Here is a 22,485-nt window from a genome sequence, read left to right as displayed (position 1 = left end):
TTGACTAAAAAAAACTAATTAAAACTCATCTCAAGAGGCGAAGCTTAGAACAATAGCAGGGCACCCATGGGATCCGTCTTCACACAGAGCTGCAGGCTCAACTGTACCTTCAAAAGTCAATGCATAAATGTGCTGGAATCCTCACACGCAGCTAAGCTCCAGAACTCCATTTTCAACTTGGACTGTTGCTTCATTCAGCTATGTCATGGAAAGATGATTAACAATTAAGCAGAGGGGCCACTGGTGCGTATCTGTAGCTCCCCTGTGTGTACCAAGGCTGGGACAGACGACTTCATTCCACCGAGGCCTGCAGCTGCCACGCGTCGATATCCTATCAACTACTGAGACATCGATTGTCAAACGGACTCAGTAGAAAGACCGAAGAAGGCATGGCATATGCTAATGCCCATTTTTATTGGGACTGAGGGGAATCCATGAGGATCCATGAGGCTGGAGACAGACGCTTAACGACTGGTGCCAAACATATTGTTGACATCAGTGAGACGAAAAACCTATTCAGTGAAACAGAACCACTTTCATGAAAGTCGATAGCGCGGAAAAATCTGTAAGCACTTGTGTTGTGGTTCTGAACATGCATATTTGTTGGGGATACACTTTCAATTCTGGATGATCTCGAGCTCTGGCTCCCATGTGGTTTGAATGCACTCATTGTAAAGTCTCTTTGGACAAAAGCCTCCACCAAATGAGCGTGTCTTATAATGTAATGAAGTGCCAAAAACCATGAACAATTAGCCATATCTGTCAATAACAAAGTGAAATGATGAATCGAGACAATTATTTCTGAATCATTTCTCAAATGTCGACTTGGGAGAATTCATTGATGCTCATATTAGATCTGCTCCAAATCCATTTCGAGGTTTTATGTTCAACTGGAACAGTTTTTCATCTCCGCCACGGATATGTACACACACATACATGTCAGACAAGCCTGAATACACAAGAGGCAAAGGGACAAAACAACAGTTATTTTTCTTGGTCCGTTTGACTCCGAGCTGCCAGCTGAGGACCGCCCATTTAGGCTCGTATAATTGATGTCTTCCTGGGTCTTTGAAATATGTCAGCTGAGCATAAATTCATAATTTTCAAAGTGAAAGTTACCCATGATTTGTGAAATGCCCAGCTGGGGGCTTGGCGCTTGTAAAGAAAATAGATTTTTACAGCTGAGACACACCAATGCTCTCTTTTTTCTCATTAGCCTGGCAGAACTTTTTGAAGAAGGGGACACTGGGAATGTGAGCCGTACAGCTACAACTCCCGTATCTCACAGAGCACTGAAGGGGACTGTGGTAATACAATATGGCAACGACTTACTTACTACCTTTGGTGGAGAAATCCCTTTTGAAGACCGTACATTCAAAAACTTACAAAACTTGCAAATACAGGAACAGTATATTATTGCACATTATGAATTTTGTAACAGCTGGACAGAAAAAACTGATTGACATCATTTTGTTATTTTTGGTATGTTTGGTAAAAGCTTTCTCAAGCTGTGTTGACAGGCCACAGCTCATTGACACATTCACCTTTGCTGCTGGATATAACCAACGTTACAACCAAACTCAACCAAGCGCAAGCTGAGCTAGTGGCCTCAAGAACAGCATCCAAATATCATCAAGTCACTGGCATCCGCCATTTCTTGCCTTTGTTCTACATCCATAAAGCAAGGTACAACGTTAGAAGTATAAGAGTTTGCCATATTTATAACATAATCTAACCGTTTATATAATGACTTGTAGTTGTGAGGGTCTCTTGAGAGATAGATTGCTTTAGTCATTGTCATCAAGATAAATTATTGTCCAAAATTGATCACTGAACACTTTAAATATTACCTTCAACATCAACCCCCAGCAAAGTATTTATTCTTGTATTCTATTTCACCGGGGACCTGGTAAACCAATATCGCTGTTGGTCATCAACATTGTCCGCCTCCTGACAGTTATGTGTCGAGAGGTCCACAAGAGAAACTTAAGTGCTAATGTTGTGTGAACACTTCTCTGTACTTGGGTGGATTGCATGCTATAAAAACAAAAAGGGACAGAGAAAGGAAGTGGGCAGTGTCTCCTCAACAGCCCGCGGCTCTAAAAAGGATGTTCTATGCCCTCATTTGAAACTAGTGATCCATTCCTCTCCAAGACGCTAAACTTTGCAGTTCCTCTGTTGCTTGGGGATGTTTTCTGCCTCAGAGTGGTAAATAAAAAGAGAAAGAGGAGATTACTGTCAGGAGTACAAGACGCACAGACAAAGAGAAGCATGTCTACCTTCTACCCTTCTTATTTGGACACTTTTAAATTGCTTAGATTAGAAGTTGACAAAAGTACCTTTTAAAAATGTGAGCAACCCTCATTTATCCGTTTTGGAATTATTACCGGAGATGTACCAAGTACACTTGACATACAGAAAACAGGTAATAACACTCATTTTGACAGGAGGGTGTCTCACAAGATAAGTTCGCCACTTCTCACTGCCCAACTGTGATATCAAGTGTTAAGGCTGTGTGCACTGCAGGTGAATTGGTCAAAGAGGTTACAAACAACTTAGCAAAGGTGTCACAAATTGACAAGCATTGTGCAATGGCCTGAACAGACCTGGCAACTCAGTTTGGTCAATTGCTCCTGTTGACACCAACATTTACCACAGCACACAGTTGTCAACGGCTAACCGCTAAACAGATAGATATATCATTAACGTGGCAAATACATAAGGGTCAAAAACATGATGTCTATGGTGTCAACATGTCAGAGCGGAAACCCGAAACCCCAAAAGTTGTCCCCATGATTGACAAGGAGACCCCAATGTTTTGTTTTTAGCCGTAAGTTGACCACGTAGCCATCAGCTTGCAGTAATATAACGTTAGCGTTTAGCTGTCTGCTAACCAGCAATAACGTTACATGCTTTCAACGCCAGTCCTAATTGTGTATCACATGTTAATGATAATGTGACAGTGCTTAGCTATCGAGTCCAGCTAGTCCGGATAATTGTTCCGTAGGTCAGCTAACGCTAGCTAGCAAGCTAACAGTTACTATTAGCATAATGTCTACTGTTAGCTCAGGGAGATGCTATTTCCTCTGTTACACACAACTTGGCGTAGACGCGGCACGGTTACTCACGTTAGTGATAACGCAAAACGCCAGTCAGTTCCAAATGATACAATTTCTTCTTGCGTTTCGTCTTCACCTTCTTGTGTCTGCAGAGATGGAGCGCAGCGTAAACAGCAGTTCCGTGTTAACCAACAACCGTGCAGACAGAGGGGTGGGGCAACACACACACACCCCGCCCCATGCAGCTGAGACGGGCTCCGTCCCACCACTGCTTGGGGTGCATACGATTACTGTGTGACTAGCCCAAACTCAAATGTCGAAAACGCATTGTATGAATTAGCTGCAATTACATGCTCCTATTCAGCACAGTCTCTCACCACAGCTGAATACTTAATATGTCTCAAATGTTGGTCATCAACAAAAGGCAAAACAGCTACCGATATGAATAAAAGTGTTCTCTAAAAGCACATTGAACTATATAAATCCAATCTGTTATTATTGACTAATTGGCATGCCATTGTATTGTATGGTATGGGTTTTTTAAATAAATGAAATAGGATAAACTATAATGAAACTATTATAGAATAATTAGCATTTGTTTTGAATGAATAGACAGTAGGTTTTGGATTTATACAGCTTTGGCAGTTCTATTTCTGATTTAAAAAAATATTCATTTCAATAACATAACTAAATTGAACTGGGAGAAAAGGGGTCTTTGCTGTCAGTCATGCATGCCTTGAAAGAGCTCCAGTGTAAAAATGCATCAAAATGAAATGACTTGCCTCTTCGCTGTGTGCCACTAATTATTGCCTTGAATACATATTTGCTGGTCTGAATGCATAATGTGAAAGGAAAAGCTGGGGAGCTTCTGAGTCGACTGGGAATGTGTCATAGAAGACTGCAAGTTGCAGTGACTTGTCACATCCAGTGTAAGTGCAGGTCAAATTTCAGCTTAATGTAACCATATTAATGTTAATGAGGTTATGAATAAAGTAAAGATATAATACAATGCTTTTCAGCAGTGAATGCACAGTTCTTGAGTTTTAAAAGCAGGAGGAGGCACATTGGAAACAGCCATGCACCTTCTTTGCTCAGTGTCTGACTCCTCATTTAGCATGCTGTTTATAACAACAGAATTCTGTTAACGTCATCCCACTTTGGTAGATTAACTTCTCTTGAACTACAGAATGTTTATAAACATGAAATGAGAATACGATTTTTTTTTGCATTTAGGCATAACATGTGCTGATGAATATATAGACAGAATCTAAGGATTCTGTCTATATATTGCTCAATCTATACACCTGTCACAATAACAAATGTGCCTGTGGTCAAAAAGGTCAGGATGCATCTGCAGTTTTCTGTGAGCTTGTTTGCTATTTTTATAGTTGCTTCATATGTTACTGTTTTCAGTAAAGTATCAGTGAAGTGTAGGCAATCATTGATCTTGATAGAACAGCACAAATATATAAAATACATAAATCACAACAAATATCTCTGCTTACCTTGTTACAAATTATTGTCTTTACTAATCTCTTTGTCTTTTTCCACCATCTTCTATTAAAGAAATTTGAATATCGCTCTCTCTCTCTCTCTCTCTCTCTCTCTTTCTCTCTCTCGTCCTCCTTTTTTAATAAGGGAGAATACTTAACTGTGCCTGGAGCCCTCCAGTGCAGGGTTCATTAATGCAAGCAATTTATCAAAAGGGCCACACAATATGTTATTGTCAACTATTGAAATTTCATATTGAATTTGAATAGCTTAACATCAGTAAATAACCTCAGCACGGTCTAGGTGTAATGGCAGTGCATATCTAGTTCAAAGCCATTCATCTCGTTCATAATCGCTATGTCAGTCTTTTATTTTTCTCATAAATATGCATAACACAATGCAGATCAGTTCTTTAAATTGTCCTGAAGACATAGTGGTTTGGAAATTGGAACTAATCAGCACCTCAAAGGCCATCACTCTGGCACACATGCAAAATACATACTCTGATAATCAGTCTGAACAAGTTGGAAAATAATAGCTGCTAAAGTATTCATGACCAGTGTTTTGAAATCTGTCACCAAGGCCAGGGTGTCATTTCATGGTGTCGGGTTCAGTGTCCTGGCTTATTAGAAGTTAGGCATCAACTAACTGAGTCGTGTAAACCTTAAATGAGACCACCGCTTTCTCATACTGAAGTTTCCACTCGGTGCTTCCCATTTGTCTGACTTTATTTGGGGTTGAAGGTTATGCATATAAGGTAACTGCTTACCCTGCAGTCTTCGTGTTGCATTGCAACGGTAATCCTAACAATAGCATTACATTCCGATTACATCCATCCTGCTATTGTGGCGGTGCAAAGGTGGCACAGGTGATAAGAGAGGCATGCGAAAGAGCCTCTTCTGCTCAACTGTTTTAGTACATAATGACAGTGTTGCTACAGTGACTTGTGTTTACTCGAAGAGGGTGTCTCACTCTTGAGTGCTACATTAAGAACACACTTGTTAATCCATATGGGATTGCTAGCTTCTGTGTTTCTGTGCACCCAATATCTTTCCGCAGCTGAGCTGCTTTGTAGAATGAAAACTACGGTGAAACTTGATCCACAAGCTGTACCACTATATAATGGTGAAAGATGGCTCAAGTTAAGACGTGCAGACAAAAGCAGGCTCAAGTTTCAGTCGTTGTATTGCTGTGTGGTGTCTGTGAGCCGTCATATGTGTAAGAGTAAGCAAGAAAAAAGAAAGGCAGCATACACTGCCTGATTAGGCCTGTGTTTACAAGACGTAGTATATGATTGGTGGTGTGATGAAATAGTTACACACCCACGCATGCTTGCTTTGGGCATTGCCTTTTTCATAGACCAATGAGAGGGGCTATTTTATGCTGCTAGGAGACATTTCAGGCATGCATGCACAGACATGCACGCACACATACACACACATGTGCACACCACTTTTCGTGCTCAATTCATCGATTTCTGAGAAGCGGGTGCAGTTCTGTTTTCACAGTCTGTAGACAAGTGTGAAAAAGGATTAGTGTCAGCAAAGATTACATTTGAATGACATAAATGTAGATTCATGTAAATTTGCCATGCTCATATTGGCATGATTGCATAATTTAGAACATTAATACATTTGAACTATAATTCATGAGACACAATTTGAATTTAAAATCAGTGTCTGTCTACAATTAACTGGAATATAATTGGGAATTGCTCTCGTTATTTTACTATAGTAGTTGAATATTGGCGCCCCCAGTGTTTAATCTTATTGTTGTGTATCTGCACTGTTACTGTCTATCCTTATGCTGGGAAATTGCTGATTTTATTTTTATATTTTATATAACAATAGTCATGCAGTTAGTACTGTATTGAGACGGATTGTTCGTGTTTTTCATGACTTTTTTGCCCATGAAAAGTAGTAAGAGGAGAATTGAACAGAATCCAACTGCTGTAATCATCTGATATTGAGGTCTGATATAAGTAATTGCCCTGTGCATAGCTTCTTTTTGTGAGCTGATTACACTGATTTAACGTTGTAAATCATGCAAAACCTCACATATCTTAAATGACTTGATGGAATCTTTTCACCTTACTGCAGCTTCTCTTGTTTGCAGTGCTGGCATACCACATGCACAGGCACACTGTCATAGTACAGTTACAGCAGTATACAGTAAAAGTTTATGTAAACCAGTGCCTGGTAGTATTTGGCACCACACAAAGATTCGCTTTGAGAATCGATGCCGCCTCGAGGCTGTGTCCATGGCTGTGAATTTGCATTTAAATTGCATCGCCCACACAGCTCGATGCACTGCGCCTGAAGAAGTACAGAAGGAACTGGGATGAGTTCTAGAGCAGTGACATGTTACTACTGCGTTTCACAAACAAACAAGACAAGCACAAACAACAAGAAAACAACCAAATTGACTTAATCTTATTTCTTATTTGTGCATTTCTTAGTCTCTAAAGCTTGAGCCATGATATGAAGGCATGTTATCCTGTGAATCATACAGTAAAAGTTACAAAATGTGTTTGCTATTGTATATCAACAATTCAAGAGTTACTGTTGGATATGCTATCTGGTTTCTCCCTTGACCACTACAGGTGTGGCAGGCGGTATGATACGACAGGCTGGGTCAAAGATTAAGGAGAACATGTTACATTCCACTTTGGGGTGTCTCCTTGACATTCATTGACCCAACGGACCCATTAACACTCCTATTACCTACATTTGCAGTGGTTGACTGATTCTGGAGAAAACAAAATGCATCATACTTGACTGCTCACCCTCATGATCTGCCATTTTGGGACAGACGCACTGAAAAATGCTTGTACATCAGGCAGTCGCCCGTGCTGTTTAAAAGTCACTGAAGATCATTGCAATTAGATGTGATCCTGTATGCTGCTCTTTTGGGACATATACACAAGAGTGACTGAAGGACGAGCTAATATTAGACATGGTTATAGAGGAATAGGTGGTGGGGACAGTGACAACAATGTCTGCCAAGATGTCGCCTAACATATTTAGAAGTTATATTGCCGGTGTCTTTCAAGATAGTTGTAAACCTTTTAAGTGGACGTCAGCTCTGTAAGTGCCAAGTTTTGTTGTGGATGCGGTTGAGCATGTGGGTATGCACCTGATAACTTTTTTTAAATAGACAGATATTGCTCGGGAGTTTAAGTTTGTACGTTTTTTTGGAGCAATCCCTGTAATAATTTAGTAGGGTTTTTAAAAAATGTAAACTGAAAAAGTAACTCAATACTGAGTTTGCAGCAGTGTGTTTTGATCTCCTGTATTTATTTTACTACTGGGAGTGACAGCTGTGCCTGTGGTACTGTGGTAACTAATACTGAGGGAAGGCCTGCTTTTTTTTCTCCAGCTGTTTCATATAACAATACCACATAATATCACATAACTGTTGGGTTCACCTCATGTATCTTGCAATTCTCCCACTGACATAGAGATTGTAGATACGGTGTTGAAACAGGAAGCCCTGATTTCATTTCTTTCACTTTGTATTTAATATTATATTTGGTGACCTGAAATGCGGTGAAAATACACGTTTACTCATTGTACTTTCAAATACACCACTTTAGGCCACTGTCCTTATGCTCACTGCCACATGTGTGCACACTTGTGATTAATGTACAATCTTGGATGACAATCACGCTTTCGTGACCTGCAATACAAAGGCTGAGTTATGGGTGTTTTTTTTTTTTGGTCGGTGCGACAAAATGACATGCAGTCTGTGCATGCTTGTTTGGATTTAGCCGGCACGAAAGTGGTGTGTCTTTGCATACTGGTGCAACACTGGGCATGTGTACGAAGCCGTAGTCCAGCCCCGCAAACCCGCCCACCACCCTCCCTCTTCCCTTCGGTGCGTCTCGGTCCGCCCGCAGCAGTCTCCTTCCCGGCGAGGTTTTCACTACAGAGATGGCTGCGAAAGTGTGCAGATCGGTGCTCCTGTTGTCCCGGAGCAGCGGAGCGGGGGCCGGCAGCCTCCCTGCACTTGTTGTCTCTTCACAGCGACACCATCAGCACATAAGACCGGTAAGTCCCAGGACGTCTGTGCGCACGGGGGAGAGAGAGAGAGAGAGAGGTGTAGGACCGGGGCAGGCGGGCTGGACCGGAGAGAGAAAGCGGCGGTGGTGGCGGCTGATTTGGCTAAGGAAGTAAAGCTAACTAGCCCCAAGATTTTCCGTTCATGTCTTTTCTTCCGATTGCGCTTCACGAAGAGGTGAGGCACTAGATGAGTCACGATATGTATCATGACCCGGTGTGGTGTGGTTGTTTTAATCCACGGTGGGACCTATAGAGCTTTGACAGAGGCAATGCAGGTTTTTTTTTTTTTTTTTTTTTTTTGAAGCCCATCAACACCCCGCTGGCGCTGCCCCGCCGTTTACTGTAACTAGCCTTCAGACACTCTGCCCCGCGTTCACACAATGCCTCATATCTCTCGTGTCCTTCAACTTTGCAGGCATATATATATATTTATATATATTTGTCACGCTCCAGCCAGTGCTGTTCTGGTTGTTGTGTGTGGATTTGAATGCGATCCCATTTAAGATGTGGGATTGTTTCTGCAGTAGATGTTGGGATCGGCCTGATTAACGACGGAAAGGGGATGGGTGTCTTATTTTTGTGTGCTTGTAATAAGCGTGTTTGACGTGAAGCAGCAGAGGGCTGCAGCAGAGGGAAGGTCTGGTTGGATGACAGCCCATGACCGATGCTTCCCCCTCATCTCTCTGCTTCTACATGGTGTGTGAGCTGCAGCGTTTTGTGTGTGAGTGTGTGTGAGTGTGTGTGTGTGTGTGTGTGTGTGTGTGTGGTGCAGCAGCAGCAGCAGAAACTCAAGATAATGAAGGTCTGTCCATAGCTACAGAGGAAAACTACAGTTGTGCCGAGTGAGGGGGGTGATAGAGATACTCACTGTTTGTTCATGCACTCAAACACATATGAGACTTTGCAGAAACATTGAAAGCCCACACTTGGATGATGTCAGACTCTACAGCCAGCCTGTTGTTTCTCCCCTCCCTGTGGGTGTTTCCCCATTTTGCTGGGAGATCCTGGGTTTTCCTGCAGACCCATGCAGGGTCCTCCAGGCCACTGTAGCAGAGCACGAAACCTTAAAACAAAAAGCTCACAATAACCAGAGCATGAATGCGTTTGCAAAAAATGTGGTTGCACATCTTGTTCCTGCCCCTGTGACCCACTGCCTCAAAGTCTGAGCCTTTACGGCAGCTGCCTGAGGAGGGGGGTGTGAGGTACTGGATGGACTTGAATAAGCAAGAATGAGGAAGTCGTTTCAACACATGGCAGGATGTCTCCTTCGCTGTCAAATACTGCTGTGATGTTTTGTGAGTTTTCTTTTACCTCTATTTTTTCTCCCTCCTTTTTCTTACTCTCTATTTGTCTTGAGATATCCTTTCACTCGTTGTCGTGTTTTTCCTCTCTTACTCCCTCCTCCTTTACACAAACACTCACACACTTCACAGGCCATGTGAAATTAAATGAGGCTCCCCATCCTGTGATCCAGGCCAGCCTGGAGGTTAAGTAGCTGTCAGAATAGACTCACTTGGTCCACATCTCCACACTGTCCCCATGGTGCTGTCGGCCACTGTGAACTATTACAATCGAACACATTTACCCCCCGTGGAGAGGTAATATTCTCCCCTCTTCTACAATACGTGGGCCTATTTAAACCCTAAATGATTGAACAGGGTGAGTTGCGGCTCACTGTGTCTCAGCAGACTTGGCCCTAATACATTTACATTTTATTTCAGCTTGCACAGGTTGTAGTTTCGTTTGCCTGTCATATTGTGTATTTGTCCATCGAAGCTTTGCTGCTGCAGCTCCTAACGTGGGCCTGTCACCGTGTGACAGCCAAGCTTCTGTATTCACTTTCCTTCACCGCAGAGTGGGAACGCTCTGTTTTCTAGACTTGTGTCTATAAAGCTGCAGTGGGACACGTCCTTATGAGTTTTCATTGAGCGTGTAGTGTCTGTTAGCGGGACATGTAAGACACAAATATGATGTCTAGAGCTTCATTTCGGGCAGCGAGCAGACTTGACGGCTCCAACTGCCACTTCAATAACGTGCTGCGGCAGAGATGGGTCAACTCTCCAGGGTTGCAAAGCAGTCCGTGGGCTTCAAGGCTCACATTTAACCTGCACCAGATTACTATTGAGTCAGCTGTCGTATAAAATGCTGCTGTCTTGAAGTGCGGCAGGCGAGTTGAGTCATTGCGAATCAACAGTGCTTGTAAAAAGGCTGTAAATCAAAGGTTGAAGTTGGGTTTTCTATGGGATAAGCCCGCTGAGTTAATATTTCAATATGTTGTGTCTAAAATATAGGTTGAGCTAAAAGTAAAAGTGAAATCAATTCATCAAGTTATTTCTTTCTTTTTAAGGCGACTTGTTCATTGAAGCTGAGCAGTTGGTGGCTGTTGTGTTAGAGGCCAGGGGGTCGAGGCCCGCTCCTGGCTTTTAATCCAATCAGTGTAGGAGTAAACTAATTTATCCCCGCTGCCTTCACAGGCTCGGTACTGAAATGATCCGGATTAGTGCGATAAGAGACTGACTGTCGGCATGTGGCTGTTGTCTGTTGGAACTGTGATAAGATGGCTGAATGATTGATAAACCTGTCCGTACAGGCACTTTCATGAATGTGTAATGCATATTGAATGGAGGACTGAAGGTTTTGACATGAAAGGATGTATAGTGACTGATTCCAGCAACTAGCCACTCGGCTGGGTGTGGGAGAAGATCCTGTTCCTTACTCACTTCAACAAAGAGATTCCAGGCTCTTTCACTTTTGGGTGAGGTTCCCATTTAATTAGAGTTTGCAGATGATAATACAATATGATAGAACTTATCTTCCTGGTCTCCCTCTGTGTCTGGGTAAAAACCGTGTGATCTCACCACATCATTACCTGTCTGTGCCCCATATATCAATTACCTGCCACACTAATACACACGGCCACCCGTGGTCAACCTGAGATAGGCTCCCAATATATACATTTATAATAATCAAGGTTTATGATGATCGCGTATCTTATCATTTCATGTCTGGTACCTTAATGGAAAGGAACCTTGATAAGCTCACTGTTCCATCTTTTCATTGATGTTGGATTACTATCTCTACTCAGAGGAATTTTTAATGGGCATGAAGTGCAACTGAGAGGGTTTTCTGTTGTGGGTGAGAAAATTGATCGTTTTCCTGCGGGGTTTCATGCACTCCTGCTTAGGCGAAGTGAGACGATAGAATTTCAGTCCGTCAAAGGTATGATTACGAAAACGATTGATTCGTTACTGGATTATACATTCTGGCCATATGCCCTGTTCCTCCTACTGGTCTTTACATGCTAACATGTTCCACATTAGCATACAGTATGAACTGGCATGGGTAAAGTGACACCTCTACCTATGACTGTACAGTCTGAATTAACTGCTTTAGGAAGTGCTTTTTCACTTTACAGTAAAAGACGTGAAGAACCAAACCAGTGTGGTCATCTTTAGACTTATGGACAAGGAAAAGAATATGAAATTTAGGTAAGGATCATATATAAAAGAGAGAGCTATCAGCATGACTAAATAAGATCAGGAATATAATACTAAACAACAGAAATAGTGTAGATTATTGTTGTTGAAAAGGTTGAATGAGACATCACTATTTTGCACATTGGTGAAGCTGAGTCTGGTCGTGGACCAATAATCATGCAGATATTCATTCAGAAACATCACAGTGTAACTCTGCTTTTAGCCAGTTTCATATCTATCCCCACCAACAACTGAGTGGTTCAGTCCACAAGTGACTGCCCTCCTCCTCAGTGTTTGAATTAGTTTTAGATAGTGGGCTGCAGGGCAATGAACAGGAAATAGAGGAGAGACAACCAATCTTGTAACGCCAGCCAGGCATATTGGACCAATGTCCAGATACAGAACGAGTGCATTTCCCTTGATGCGTTTGCCCTACTGGAGGACTTCGGTGGCCAGTAAAATCTGGAATTCGTCACAAGCTGTGACCCCTATACGTTTTGTGTTTTTTTTTTTTTTTTTTTTTTTTTTTTTTTTTTTTTTTTTTTTTTTTGTATGGGCAACGCTTTCCCATGAAATGAGGCCATGTTGCTACAGCCTCAGATCCTTTGTTTTGTTAGTAAAGCTGCGTGTCCTTTACAGTACTGCTGTTTGCTCTCATTTGTTTGTGCGTGGGCGGCGGGATGAGGAAAGAGGGTAAGGTGAAAGGTGGACTTATAGTAAACATGCAGAAATTAATCATTTGATCATCATCACAAGCCTGCTGTGTAACCCACCATTTTTGTCGTTCCTAATTAAAAGAAAACAGTCGCGAAGTATTATTGTGAGGAACAATGATACGCAAAATATGCAGCGGTGACAGAAAATGTTTCAAAATGAACATTAACTATAGTTGAAGCAAAACTCTGCTATTTTTGTCCTGGAACAACTTGGCTGGTACGTTAAGCACGCAACCTCAAAGCAGGGCGGTAACACGACGCTGTCGACATTTCATATTCTGACAATTAATTTGCAACACGTTTGGAAGTTGTCTGGAACTAGTCCGTCCTTCTGTGTAACTGGCTACTTGGCCTTAATGAAACAGGGTAAGTCATGACATCTCATGGCAGTGTCGTGAAAATGCCACCAATAGTTTGACCATCGTACAGAATGACGAGTGTGTTTTGTCATCTTACAGTGGTGAAATGCTGACGGCTTTAGTTTCTGTGTTTCTGACAGAGAACCTGTCAGCTCGAGCACCAGCCAGAGTCATTTCCAGTGTCTGGGTGTTGTACGGCTGACCTGGCAGGAAACCGAGACGGGTGCGTTTGTTCTGCTGCAGCCTTTTTTTAAATTTATTTATTTTTTTACATTTTGCTACGGTTTTCATCATCTTTCTCACTGTTTCCAATGCAATTAGGTTGCCAGGTCTGAGAGATGGTTGAGCGTTCATTGTTGACATAGAGTGGTTCTTGGGGAAATAAGTAGCTCAAATTTAGGACAACTTTTTTTGTTATTGTATAGTGACGATAATCACATTACAACATCTCATGGCGAAACAGCTTCTGCTGCAGGTATTTTCACACATGCCCCACGAACAGCTGTGGATTTTGTTGCTCTTTGACTGCATCTTTTCAGCTGATTCATGGCCATATGGAGAAAAACTCTCTGTGCTGCTTGCTTTTTGTAGGCTCTGCTCGATCTCCAGACATATGCAAGAGCGTGTCCGGTTTCCCCTGCGCTTTCTTCTTCTGATTTCCCTGTGCTCTCCGAGTCCATCACATTGCAGCACCTGCTGGACACCGTAACCTGTCTCACGCTCACCAGCTGTTTGCCCTGCGGTCGAAAAAGAACTGTTCTGGAAGGTGAACAGGTTCAGTCTTGGTATTCAGCAACCCTGGCTGCTGCAACCCCAACCGACTCCTTCTTTGTATACACAGTACAGTTATTATTCTAATGCTTTGACTCCTTGCGAGGCTTTGGGGGCCACATGCGTCTGTAATCTGCTGTTCATTATAGAAATGCTGTAGCACTGGAAATGGACAAGACTATTGTGATGGACAAAGTCCTCGTTAGTGCTCTGGAAGGGATTTCACCCTTGATGTGGCAAATGACTGGTGAACTTCTGCCATTGGCGTATACTAATTAGCTGCTTCCCATGTTTTCTGTGTGGCCCAGCGTGTCTCCAGTCTGAAAAGGATATTAAACTAGGCCAACGTGTGTAATGTGATGATGGATGGAGGCAACGCTTGGTTACCCCCCTCTCATCTCTGGGATGGTGCGCTGGTGGCGTCCTCCGCCAGGGAGGGCAGGTGAGTAGTACCCGAAGGCCACCAGCAGCACAGTCTTTCACGCCATTTAGATGCGAGATCGTGGTTCATTATTGTGACAACGAAAGTAGTCTGTGGCAATGCCGGGGCAGATTTGGCTTGCATGAAGGTCAGCTTGTCCCAGATGATCTGTCAAAGAATGTGTGACAGCTATGTGAAAGCATTTCCTGATTGAGGTGGTTCTGCGGCCCTTTTTTGTGGGTCAGTAGGTCCAGAGCAGTTAGTCTCCGCCACACTGTGACAAGCACCGCATCTATTAAGTATTGCCGTACTATAAGTATTGCATTTCTGCTGACAGAATAGTTTTGTGTAGTGCTGTATGCCATGCGGTATTCATTTTGCAGTTTATATACTATATGTACTACTTGTGTTGTTGTGGGCTTCTATGGACTTGTAGAGCATGTTTTATTCACTTATTGTATTGTAACATGTAGTTTGCATCAAACCTTGGTCAAAAAAGAACATGAGGGGCAGGGAGTCAGTTATATCTGCAGGCCAGAGAACCTTAAAAGAACGATGACCTTGAATTCAAAACAACCATTAAGCGAGTATGGTAATATCTTACATGAGAGTAATTGTGTGGTTTTTCTACATTTCTACAGGTATACTCCTACCGACACACCAAAAAGTCTCTCCTCGTTCATTTCAGCGAGAAAAGGGACGAGAAGCATTTGCCTCCCTTGCTTTCTTTGCAGAGTTCAGTTTGAAAGAACTTCGCCCTGCAAAATATCAAGACTCCAATACGCAGCTAATTAGCAAGAGAGGGGGTCGACCTCTCCTCCAGGAAGTATAGATTGTTTATTCAAGTTCATGGTGAATTAATACAAGCGGCAGAGTAGGGCGGATGCTGGCTGAGTGCAGGGACATTGACACAGTGGGTTGTGACAATTAAGCCATTGAAACTTCTCTAAGCTGCAGATATACGTTCTCTGGGAAAGCCGATACGTTGAGTCAAGATTAGATAGACTTTATGTACTAATGAAAGTAAAAAACGTAATCTGATGATTGTGTGGTGAGCTTCTCATATCAGCCCCACTATGGAGCTTTATTCTATGAACCCATAATCGGCTCCCACTTACGTACCTACATTGCGCTGCTTTATTGAATTGAAAACGGTATGGCACAGTATATCTGACGGACCCGTAAATTACAGTTGTGCTGTTTAGATTAGGGATGCACCAATCTGACTTTTTCTGTCCCGATACCGATAGCGACACCTGGATCAGCTGATGCAGTTACCAGTGTTTAATTAATAAGCTATACGCCTCACTGTGTGGAAGTGACTCGGATCATTCGTTGATGTGTGAATATTGCTCTCCTAACAAAATGGAATGAATAAATACATAGATATTCATTTTTTGAATTGTTATTTATTATTAAGATAATAAATTGTACACCAGCAACTTGGTAAAACATATTCAAAATGAACAGGAATACAATTCAAGTGTAAACCTTTTTCAAGCAGCAACAAAATGGTCAAAACTTAAACAGGATTTAAACCCCCCTCATATATATATACTGGTATACATACGTAGAATTTAATTAAATAGATCGGCTCCTTTGACACAAATGCTCGATTTGAGTCAGTATTGGCCGATAACAGTATGGGTGCATCCCTAGTTTAAAGTAGGAAACGATCATATCAGGGAAGTGCAGCAAGAGGAGAATCATGGTGGCAAGAGAAGAGAAACTGGCTCAGCTGTCAACAGCGAGACAGCTCTTAATTGTAATTGGTAACATTACGTATGAATGACTGCTGCTGGAGTAATAATGGCTGTGTTGTTGTGGAGAGGAATGTTGGGATTGTGTGACATGAGGATTCCCTCGGCCTCAGTCTCACCTCTTTCACTGGGCTGCTTCTCATTACAGCTCTACCACATCTCACCGCCAGCACAACCGAAAGGAGTATTGTATATGTCTAACTATAGAGCACAATTCACTTGGAAATTTGGAGTTTTACTCTGAAAGACATTTACCCTGTTTTAAATTAGTAGATGCGTAGGTGAAAAATGCTTGATCAAGAACTGCCAATTTCAGAATATAATGGCCACCGTTTTTTAGAAGAATACATCTAATGAGATCTATCATATATGATGCCGAAGAAGGAGCATTTTGGATCTCTGACAACACATTTTGAGTATAATTACTCTGTAAATTATTTGCGCACGCATATAAGTCACCCAGCTGGAGGAATACGTAATATATTTCTTCACCATTAGGTTAACGTTTAACCAAAATAACAGAGGAACCTTGAAAGCCAAATATAGTGCACAAACAACTAAACAGGTCGCTTTCAGACACACACACACACACACACATACAAATATAAACAAGCTCATAAGTAGTCCTTTTGTTCCTGCTGGATCGACGTATTGGGTTAATGGAAGGAGGGCGTGACACCTTTTTAGGCCCGCTGATTAGAGAGTACGGGCCAATGTCTCCTCTGATAAAGCTAGTGGATCTCTGTGGACGGATGAGGCTGCTCTGCTGGAGGGAAATCTGCATGCGTTTCAGACTTCATCTACTTTGTGAGACATACTGGTGTAAGTTTACCAGGGAGATGAGGGCTCTGCTGGTCATGGTTAAACAGGATGTGTGGAGGGCTGTGACATCATCCTTGTGTTGAGGTCACTGTGGCTAGCGGGAGACGTGTGTGTTGACTTGAGAGGAAATCTCTCTCCACGGCGGCTTAGTGAGGCCTGTTGCCAAGCCGGCTGCCGTTTGTTGTTTCTTTTTAGCATCGGCTCACTTTGCTATCTTTGGTGGTTGGCAGGCATTCGTTACAGCCGTCATATTAGGGTTTGTGTAAAAATGCATATATATACTCCCCGCTTTGTGCCAAGAGCAAATCAATGAAGCAAGCAGCTTTGTCTCATGTCCCCTTAAAGGGTAAAACAAAGGGTAAAAAAAAATTTTTAGTGGAAATCACACATTCTCTCGATCAAAGCAAATTCCAAAGATGTACAATGACTAAAAAAAGTTATAGTAGCATAATCTTGTACTACCTTCTCCACAATTTCTAGAAATGTGGTTTAAAGTCACTCTGGATCTTTTAACCCCCAATGATTAATTGGGTGGGATTAATTTGTGCACACACTTGAGGACACACATGCTAAACATCTTTGCTATAGTTTTATGCTATTTTCACGCTGGTGGCAAAAACATGCCAAGTAATGTAGTATTGCACCAGTGAAGCTCGGGAAAAGTAGCCTGCTAGCTACTTTTCAATTGTTTTATGAGGAAGGGAATACATTCAAGGCATAAGGTTTGAACACTATCAAATGATCCTGATCCCAGGCTAGTGTTCATTACAAAAACAAATCCAGTAATTCTGAACTATTGATGATGTTCCCTGGTTCATCATGCACCTACGAGGCAACGCTCACCCCCTCCATCAATTGTTGGTTGGGCGGTCGTGTGAATGACGGCCAAGCTGTCATGGCTAGACGATAAAACTAAAGTTGTGTATATAACCACAGTTCTATGAATTGAGACTGACCAATATCCAGGCATTAAAATGGCTGTAGGTGGTGCTTTGACTATGGGTTGACATGCCCTCGATCATGAGAATTCAGCACGCTCATAACAAAAGAACAGGTGGAGGGGTCTTTGAAATGTGAAATAACTGTATATTGCAGTAGGCACACAGAAATAAGTGGTTGCTTGGCAGCTGCTGAAAGACGACATGTGGTCTGAAAGGTCGTGGCAGGAAACAGCCGCCTATAGCCAACATAGTTGCTGGAGAGAAACCGGCTCTGATGTCACTTCGAGTCCCCCTTTTTGTTGACTCACAAAACTGTTCCTGTATTGTCCCTCTTCAATTTTCCAAATCGCCTTTCCAGCCATGCTCTCTGCCTGAAATGAGCCGTCTGTGTTTTCTGAATGATGCTTGTGACATTACCTCATTACGCAACCAGAAGGGACGTGAGATTGATCAGACTCCGAGCACATGCTTGGGAGTCAAAGAGCCGCAGAAAGCAAGACTCTCTGTTCGGCCTGGCGCCAAGTTTGTTTGCGCTGTAATTACCCAAGTTGTAGCAGTGCCAACATAGACACAAGCACACAGGGGATTCACCATGGAGAAAACAAACAAATATGCACATCTCCGCCAAACAATGGACTGTAAGCCCTCAAGTCCCATTGTGTTATTTGTAATGATTCGCTGGACCAGGGAGACGAGCCAAACACTCTACAACAAGCTCGATCGCGACCCAAGCTGAGTGCTTTTTGGTGTGCATGTACAGCTTTTTGCTGCTCCTGCAAGGCGAAGATACTAATAGCTTTCCTCTTGATGGGTGGCCGGTCTCCTCTGACTACTTAACTGCTAGTTTTAAATGAATCAGGGGTCTGAGCTTTGAGCCTTGTCTCTTTTAATTAACTACTATATCAGTAGTGGATCAGTGGCCCAGAGACACACGTGGAATAAGCATGCCTGTTTCAGAGAGCTCAGCTGAGGTTGTCTGGGAGAGGTGGGGAGGGGTCAGATATGCGGTATAGTGGGGGTGATGGTGGATAAGGCTGCCTTTTGCTGTCTCAGCACTCTGGATCCTCTGTCATTTTAATGGTGTTCTATATTTCTTTGTGGACTGGAGGTATTGACCAGATAATCCTATTAGATCCTATACTTTATTTTTTTGCCAGGCCTGCGTTATATGTCCGATATATTGATGTAGTATTGCAGTTGACTGAATGTGCTGCTGTATATTCTCAACTTTCCATTCACCTACACTGAGTGATTTAATCTCAGATGCTTTTTTGTCACACAACAGCTATACGTCATGAGAGAAATGATTCATAGCGGCATTCAGTTTCTATTTCTACTCTAAATGCTGTAACGTGACTGTACAATGAGTTTACTCGCTGCTGATCATGTCGAGTTGAACCACATTGACCGAATGCAATCAGAGATACTGCAGTAAAGGAATTGCTACCTCCATTATAAAATGTACAAAAAAATCTTTTTAACTTCCTAAATATATTGTCTCAGAAATATATTGTCATTTCACCCAACTTCACAATGACCAGTCCATCACGTGCTATTCTAAAACACTGCCTTGCCTTATAGAGCGGTGTTCTCCCTTCTTGTATTTGAAAGTCAGAAAGCACTTCGAGGGGAAGATGTGTGTGTGTTTGAGATAACGTCTTGTCTCTGCTCATTTCACCTCCGGGAAGCAGGGCAGTAAGTAAATTGCTTATGTAAATAGCTCTGCTCCTGTAATCTTTTGTTGATGTGACAGCCTGACATGGACGATTTTTGAAATGCTTCTTTTGGATTAAAAGAGCATTTAACTCTTGACTCACAGCGGTATCAGGGCATCCATCAAAGGGAGATATCCAGTAACAATAACAGCAGCGGCAGCACTACAGATATGGTAATGTTTGATTAAAATGATGGTGATGGTGACCCGTGGTCTCGTTAGCAGTCATTGAGAGTGACTGTTTTTGTTAATGAAAGCCGACAGCCATAACTGTTCTTCTCGGTCATTGAGTTAACGCCATGCTGTTTGCCGGAGCTCCTCCTTTTACGGTGCGACTGCAGTGTGGTAGTAATAAGCCTGACACTCGTATAGGCTCATGCTAATTAGCGCTATCTGCGTTATTGAGTGTTTTCAGACTGTGACTGTTTCTTTAAAGGCACTGAGATGGAGGCCTCTTTGTTGCTCTCTTAACAGGCTGAGACTGCATGTGTGCTATAGCTGTACTAGTCCAGCTCAGATCTTTATTTATTCATTTCCCTTCATGTGCTTTTGCATGTACACACACTTGCCTTACACCCTTTTCCTGCTTGACATGGAGGAAGAAGCTGTTGACCTCAAACGCCCGTGGTTCTCTCGTCCTCATTCCACACGGGGAGGTCAAAAAGCAACGGGCCACAGAGACCCCGCTGTCTTCACACTGCTGTCTGGCATCGGATATGTGTGCATAACCTGCGGGCCTTGCATCAGCTTGAAACTCACGCAAGCTCCTCACTACTTCACACACATAAAAGCTGCTTTCTCATGTGCGACTGGGGATTGTTTGTCAGCTGTTTGTGTGAAGGCCTGTTCAAAGCCTTTGATTTGAAACGAAGCTGTGAGCAGAAAGACGAGCAGTGTGGAGATGCTAGACATTTCCATTCTTACTACACGGTTACTCATCTTTTGCCAGCCAGCTAGTGCCCCAACGTTCTATAAATAGGAACGGAGGAGATGGTGGAGAGGAGACTTTGTTGGAAAATGCATTTCCATGGAGACGGTCGTCTGTGGGCTGCGGGCTGTGTGATCAGAGAGCCGAGCCGCTGAGGAGCAGAGGATTCTGGGCGAGTTTGGCAAAAAGTATGTATTTACATTCCGTATTGTCGGGGCAGTGTTGCCACAGCAGTATGGGAAAGCCAAATTACAACAAGTTTGTTCCTCTCTTCTGGTTGCAGATGTCTGAGTCGACTCCAAATACTGCAGCAGCAGCTTCCCCGGTTTGCTTGGGAAACGACATGAAATAGGCTGCTGCAAACCATTGTTTGTGAAGTTTACATCATTCGGTCTCGCTTAATACCACCCACATGCACAGACAGCCAGACTCACAAACGCAGATTGATTCTCTGAGAGTAGGAGCATCTGAGACTTTTGTATTTCACTGGAATCTCATGACCGACTGGCAGCCTGTATGAGTCACGTGCCTCACTATAAATGTGCTCCATTAGGTTGCTCTTAAAGTATGTGAAAGTGGCCACATGGCCAGCATGTGGCAGCTATATTTAATTATTTGAATGTTTTCACTTCAGTTGTTACCCTGTTCTGCTAATGTGGTCTCCGGGGTATTGATCTGGGCGGGGCTGGTTTTGCCGTTCCATTGGCTTTGGATGAATCTGTGCAAATGAAGAGCTGATACACTTCTCTCTGACCCAGTTATTTGTGTCTCTTCTGTGGTGTCTTGCTCATCTGCACCAGAGCCCAATAACTTCTCTGTTATTCGCAGACAGAAGACAATTATCTGCTTGTCAGAGAAAGGTTACCGTCCGACTTATTCCTCCATACACCCGCCGCATAGAAAGCAAATGCTTGTCATTCAGCCAGACAGTTAGCAGGTATCAGCCTGGTTGTTGTTTTCCCAGGGAAAATAGTTGAGCAGCGAGGAGGCAGAAGGGGCTGAGCTCAGCAGCAGAGCAGATCAGTGAAGTACCTCCAGCTGAGCTTTCAACTCGCACTGCCAGAGCCTTTATCAACCCAGGTCCTGAGGGGAACCCTGGGGAAAGCCTAACCTGGACATGAACTGGATGAGAAGGAAGGCGATGTTGGGGGGGGGGAAAGCAGGGGTGTGAGAGGTGAGAGGGGGGAGTTGTAGAGTAGGTTAAGAGTATCTCCTTTTTCGACAGGTAATAGCAACACAATGACGAGGCTTTCTTTTGTTTGCTGCCTGAGGCAACGTTTCTAAGGTTGCAATGTATTAAGCTGTCTTGTAAATCCAGATATTTTACACCGATGTTAGGGAGACGTGAGAAATTCTCCTTGCCAGAAACCAAGGCAACAAAGTGCAGGTGGAGTTTGATTTTAAGGTGAGAAGATAAGTAAACGTACAGGTTTCTGGAGCCTTTCAAAAGTCCTGGTGCTGCTGTTGCCTAGGTAACACTTTGCACACTGAAAATCTCCTTTTTTTTTCCAACAGAGAATTGAAGGTTGTTCATCTCATTGTCACCTGTTCTCTGCTTCTTATGCAAAAATGTCTTTCTTGACATCATCTCTTCTGGCAGGATACGGTACAGTTCCCTGTGCAGACCTGCACTCAGTAGAAAGCCTTCCTCACAACTCGGCTATAGGGTTACCGTCCTGCACTCTTCACCTCCCCCTGTTCAGTCGCCTCTTTGGAATAAATGTAACGCTGCGGTGCACAGGCACTGTTCATTCAAGTCTTGAATTAATGAATTGTCTTTGAGGCTTTCCTTCAAAGTTATACTTCCTCTCATGCAAAATTGAATATAAATCGTTATTTTGTCAAATATGAATTGAAGAGAGTTCGCTTATTTTGCAATTGTCACAAAAACCCAGAGGGGAAAAATGCATACGGTCTCGTTTCTGCAGTCTGTCTGTCGCTCTATTGTCCTTCCCCCCCATAACTC

General features: G+C 42.9%; 2 protein-coding genes across 6 annotated transcripts in view; one reads left to right on the top strand and one right to left on the bottom strand.

Moving 5' to 3' along the window:
* The window catches only part of micu1 (mitochondrial calcium uptake 1), a 28,755-nt gene extending 25,477 nt beyond the window's left edge, over positions 1-3,278 (bottom strand). For all 4 annotated transcript variants that reach the window (XM_031871957.1, XM_031871965.1, XM_031871974.1 and 1 more), the window contains exon 1: positions 3,129-3,278. The gene's annotated coding sequence lies outside the window, so the exon portion shown is untranslated. The remainder of the gene's footprint in view (positions 1-3,128) is intronic.
* A 5,134-nt stretch (positions 3,279-8,412) lies between these two features.
* The window catches only part of mcu (mitochondrial calcium uniporter), a 52,884-nt gene continuing 38,811 nt past the window's right edge, over positions 8,413-22,485 (top strand). For both annotated transcript variants that reach the window (XM_031872706.1, XM_031872696.1), the window contains exon 1: positions 8,413-8,599. In XM_031872706.1, coding sequence (XP_031728566.1) covers positions 8,483-8,599 — 117 coding nt within the window. In that variant the 5' untranslated portion in view covers positions 8,413-8,482. The remainder of the gene's footprint in view (positions 8,600-22,485) is intronic.

The sequence above is a fragment of the Anarrhichthys ocellatus genome, unplaced genomic scaffold (genome assembly GCF_004355925.1).
Source record: "Anarrhichthys ocellatus isolate YVR2014 unplaced genomic scaffold, GSC_Weel_1.0 scaffold3, whole genome shotgun sequence".
Lineage (NCBI taxonomy): Eukaryota > Metazoa > Chordata > Actinopteri > Perciformes > Anarhichadidae > Anarrhichthys > Anarrhichthys ocellatus.
Note: the sequence above shows the minus strand (reverse complement) of the source record. Positions and strands in the feature narration are given on the sequence as shown.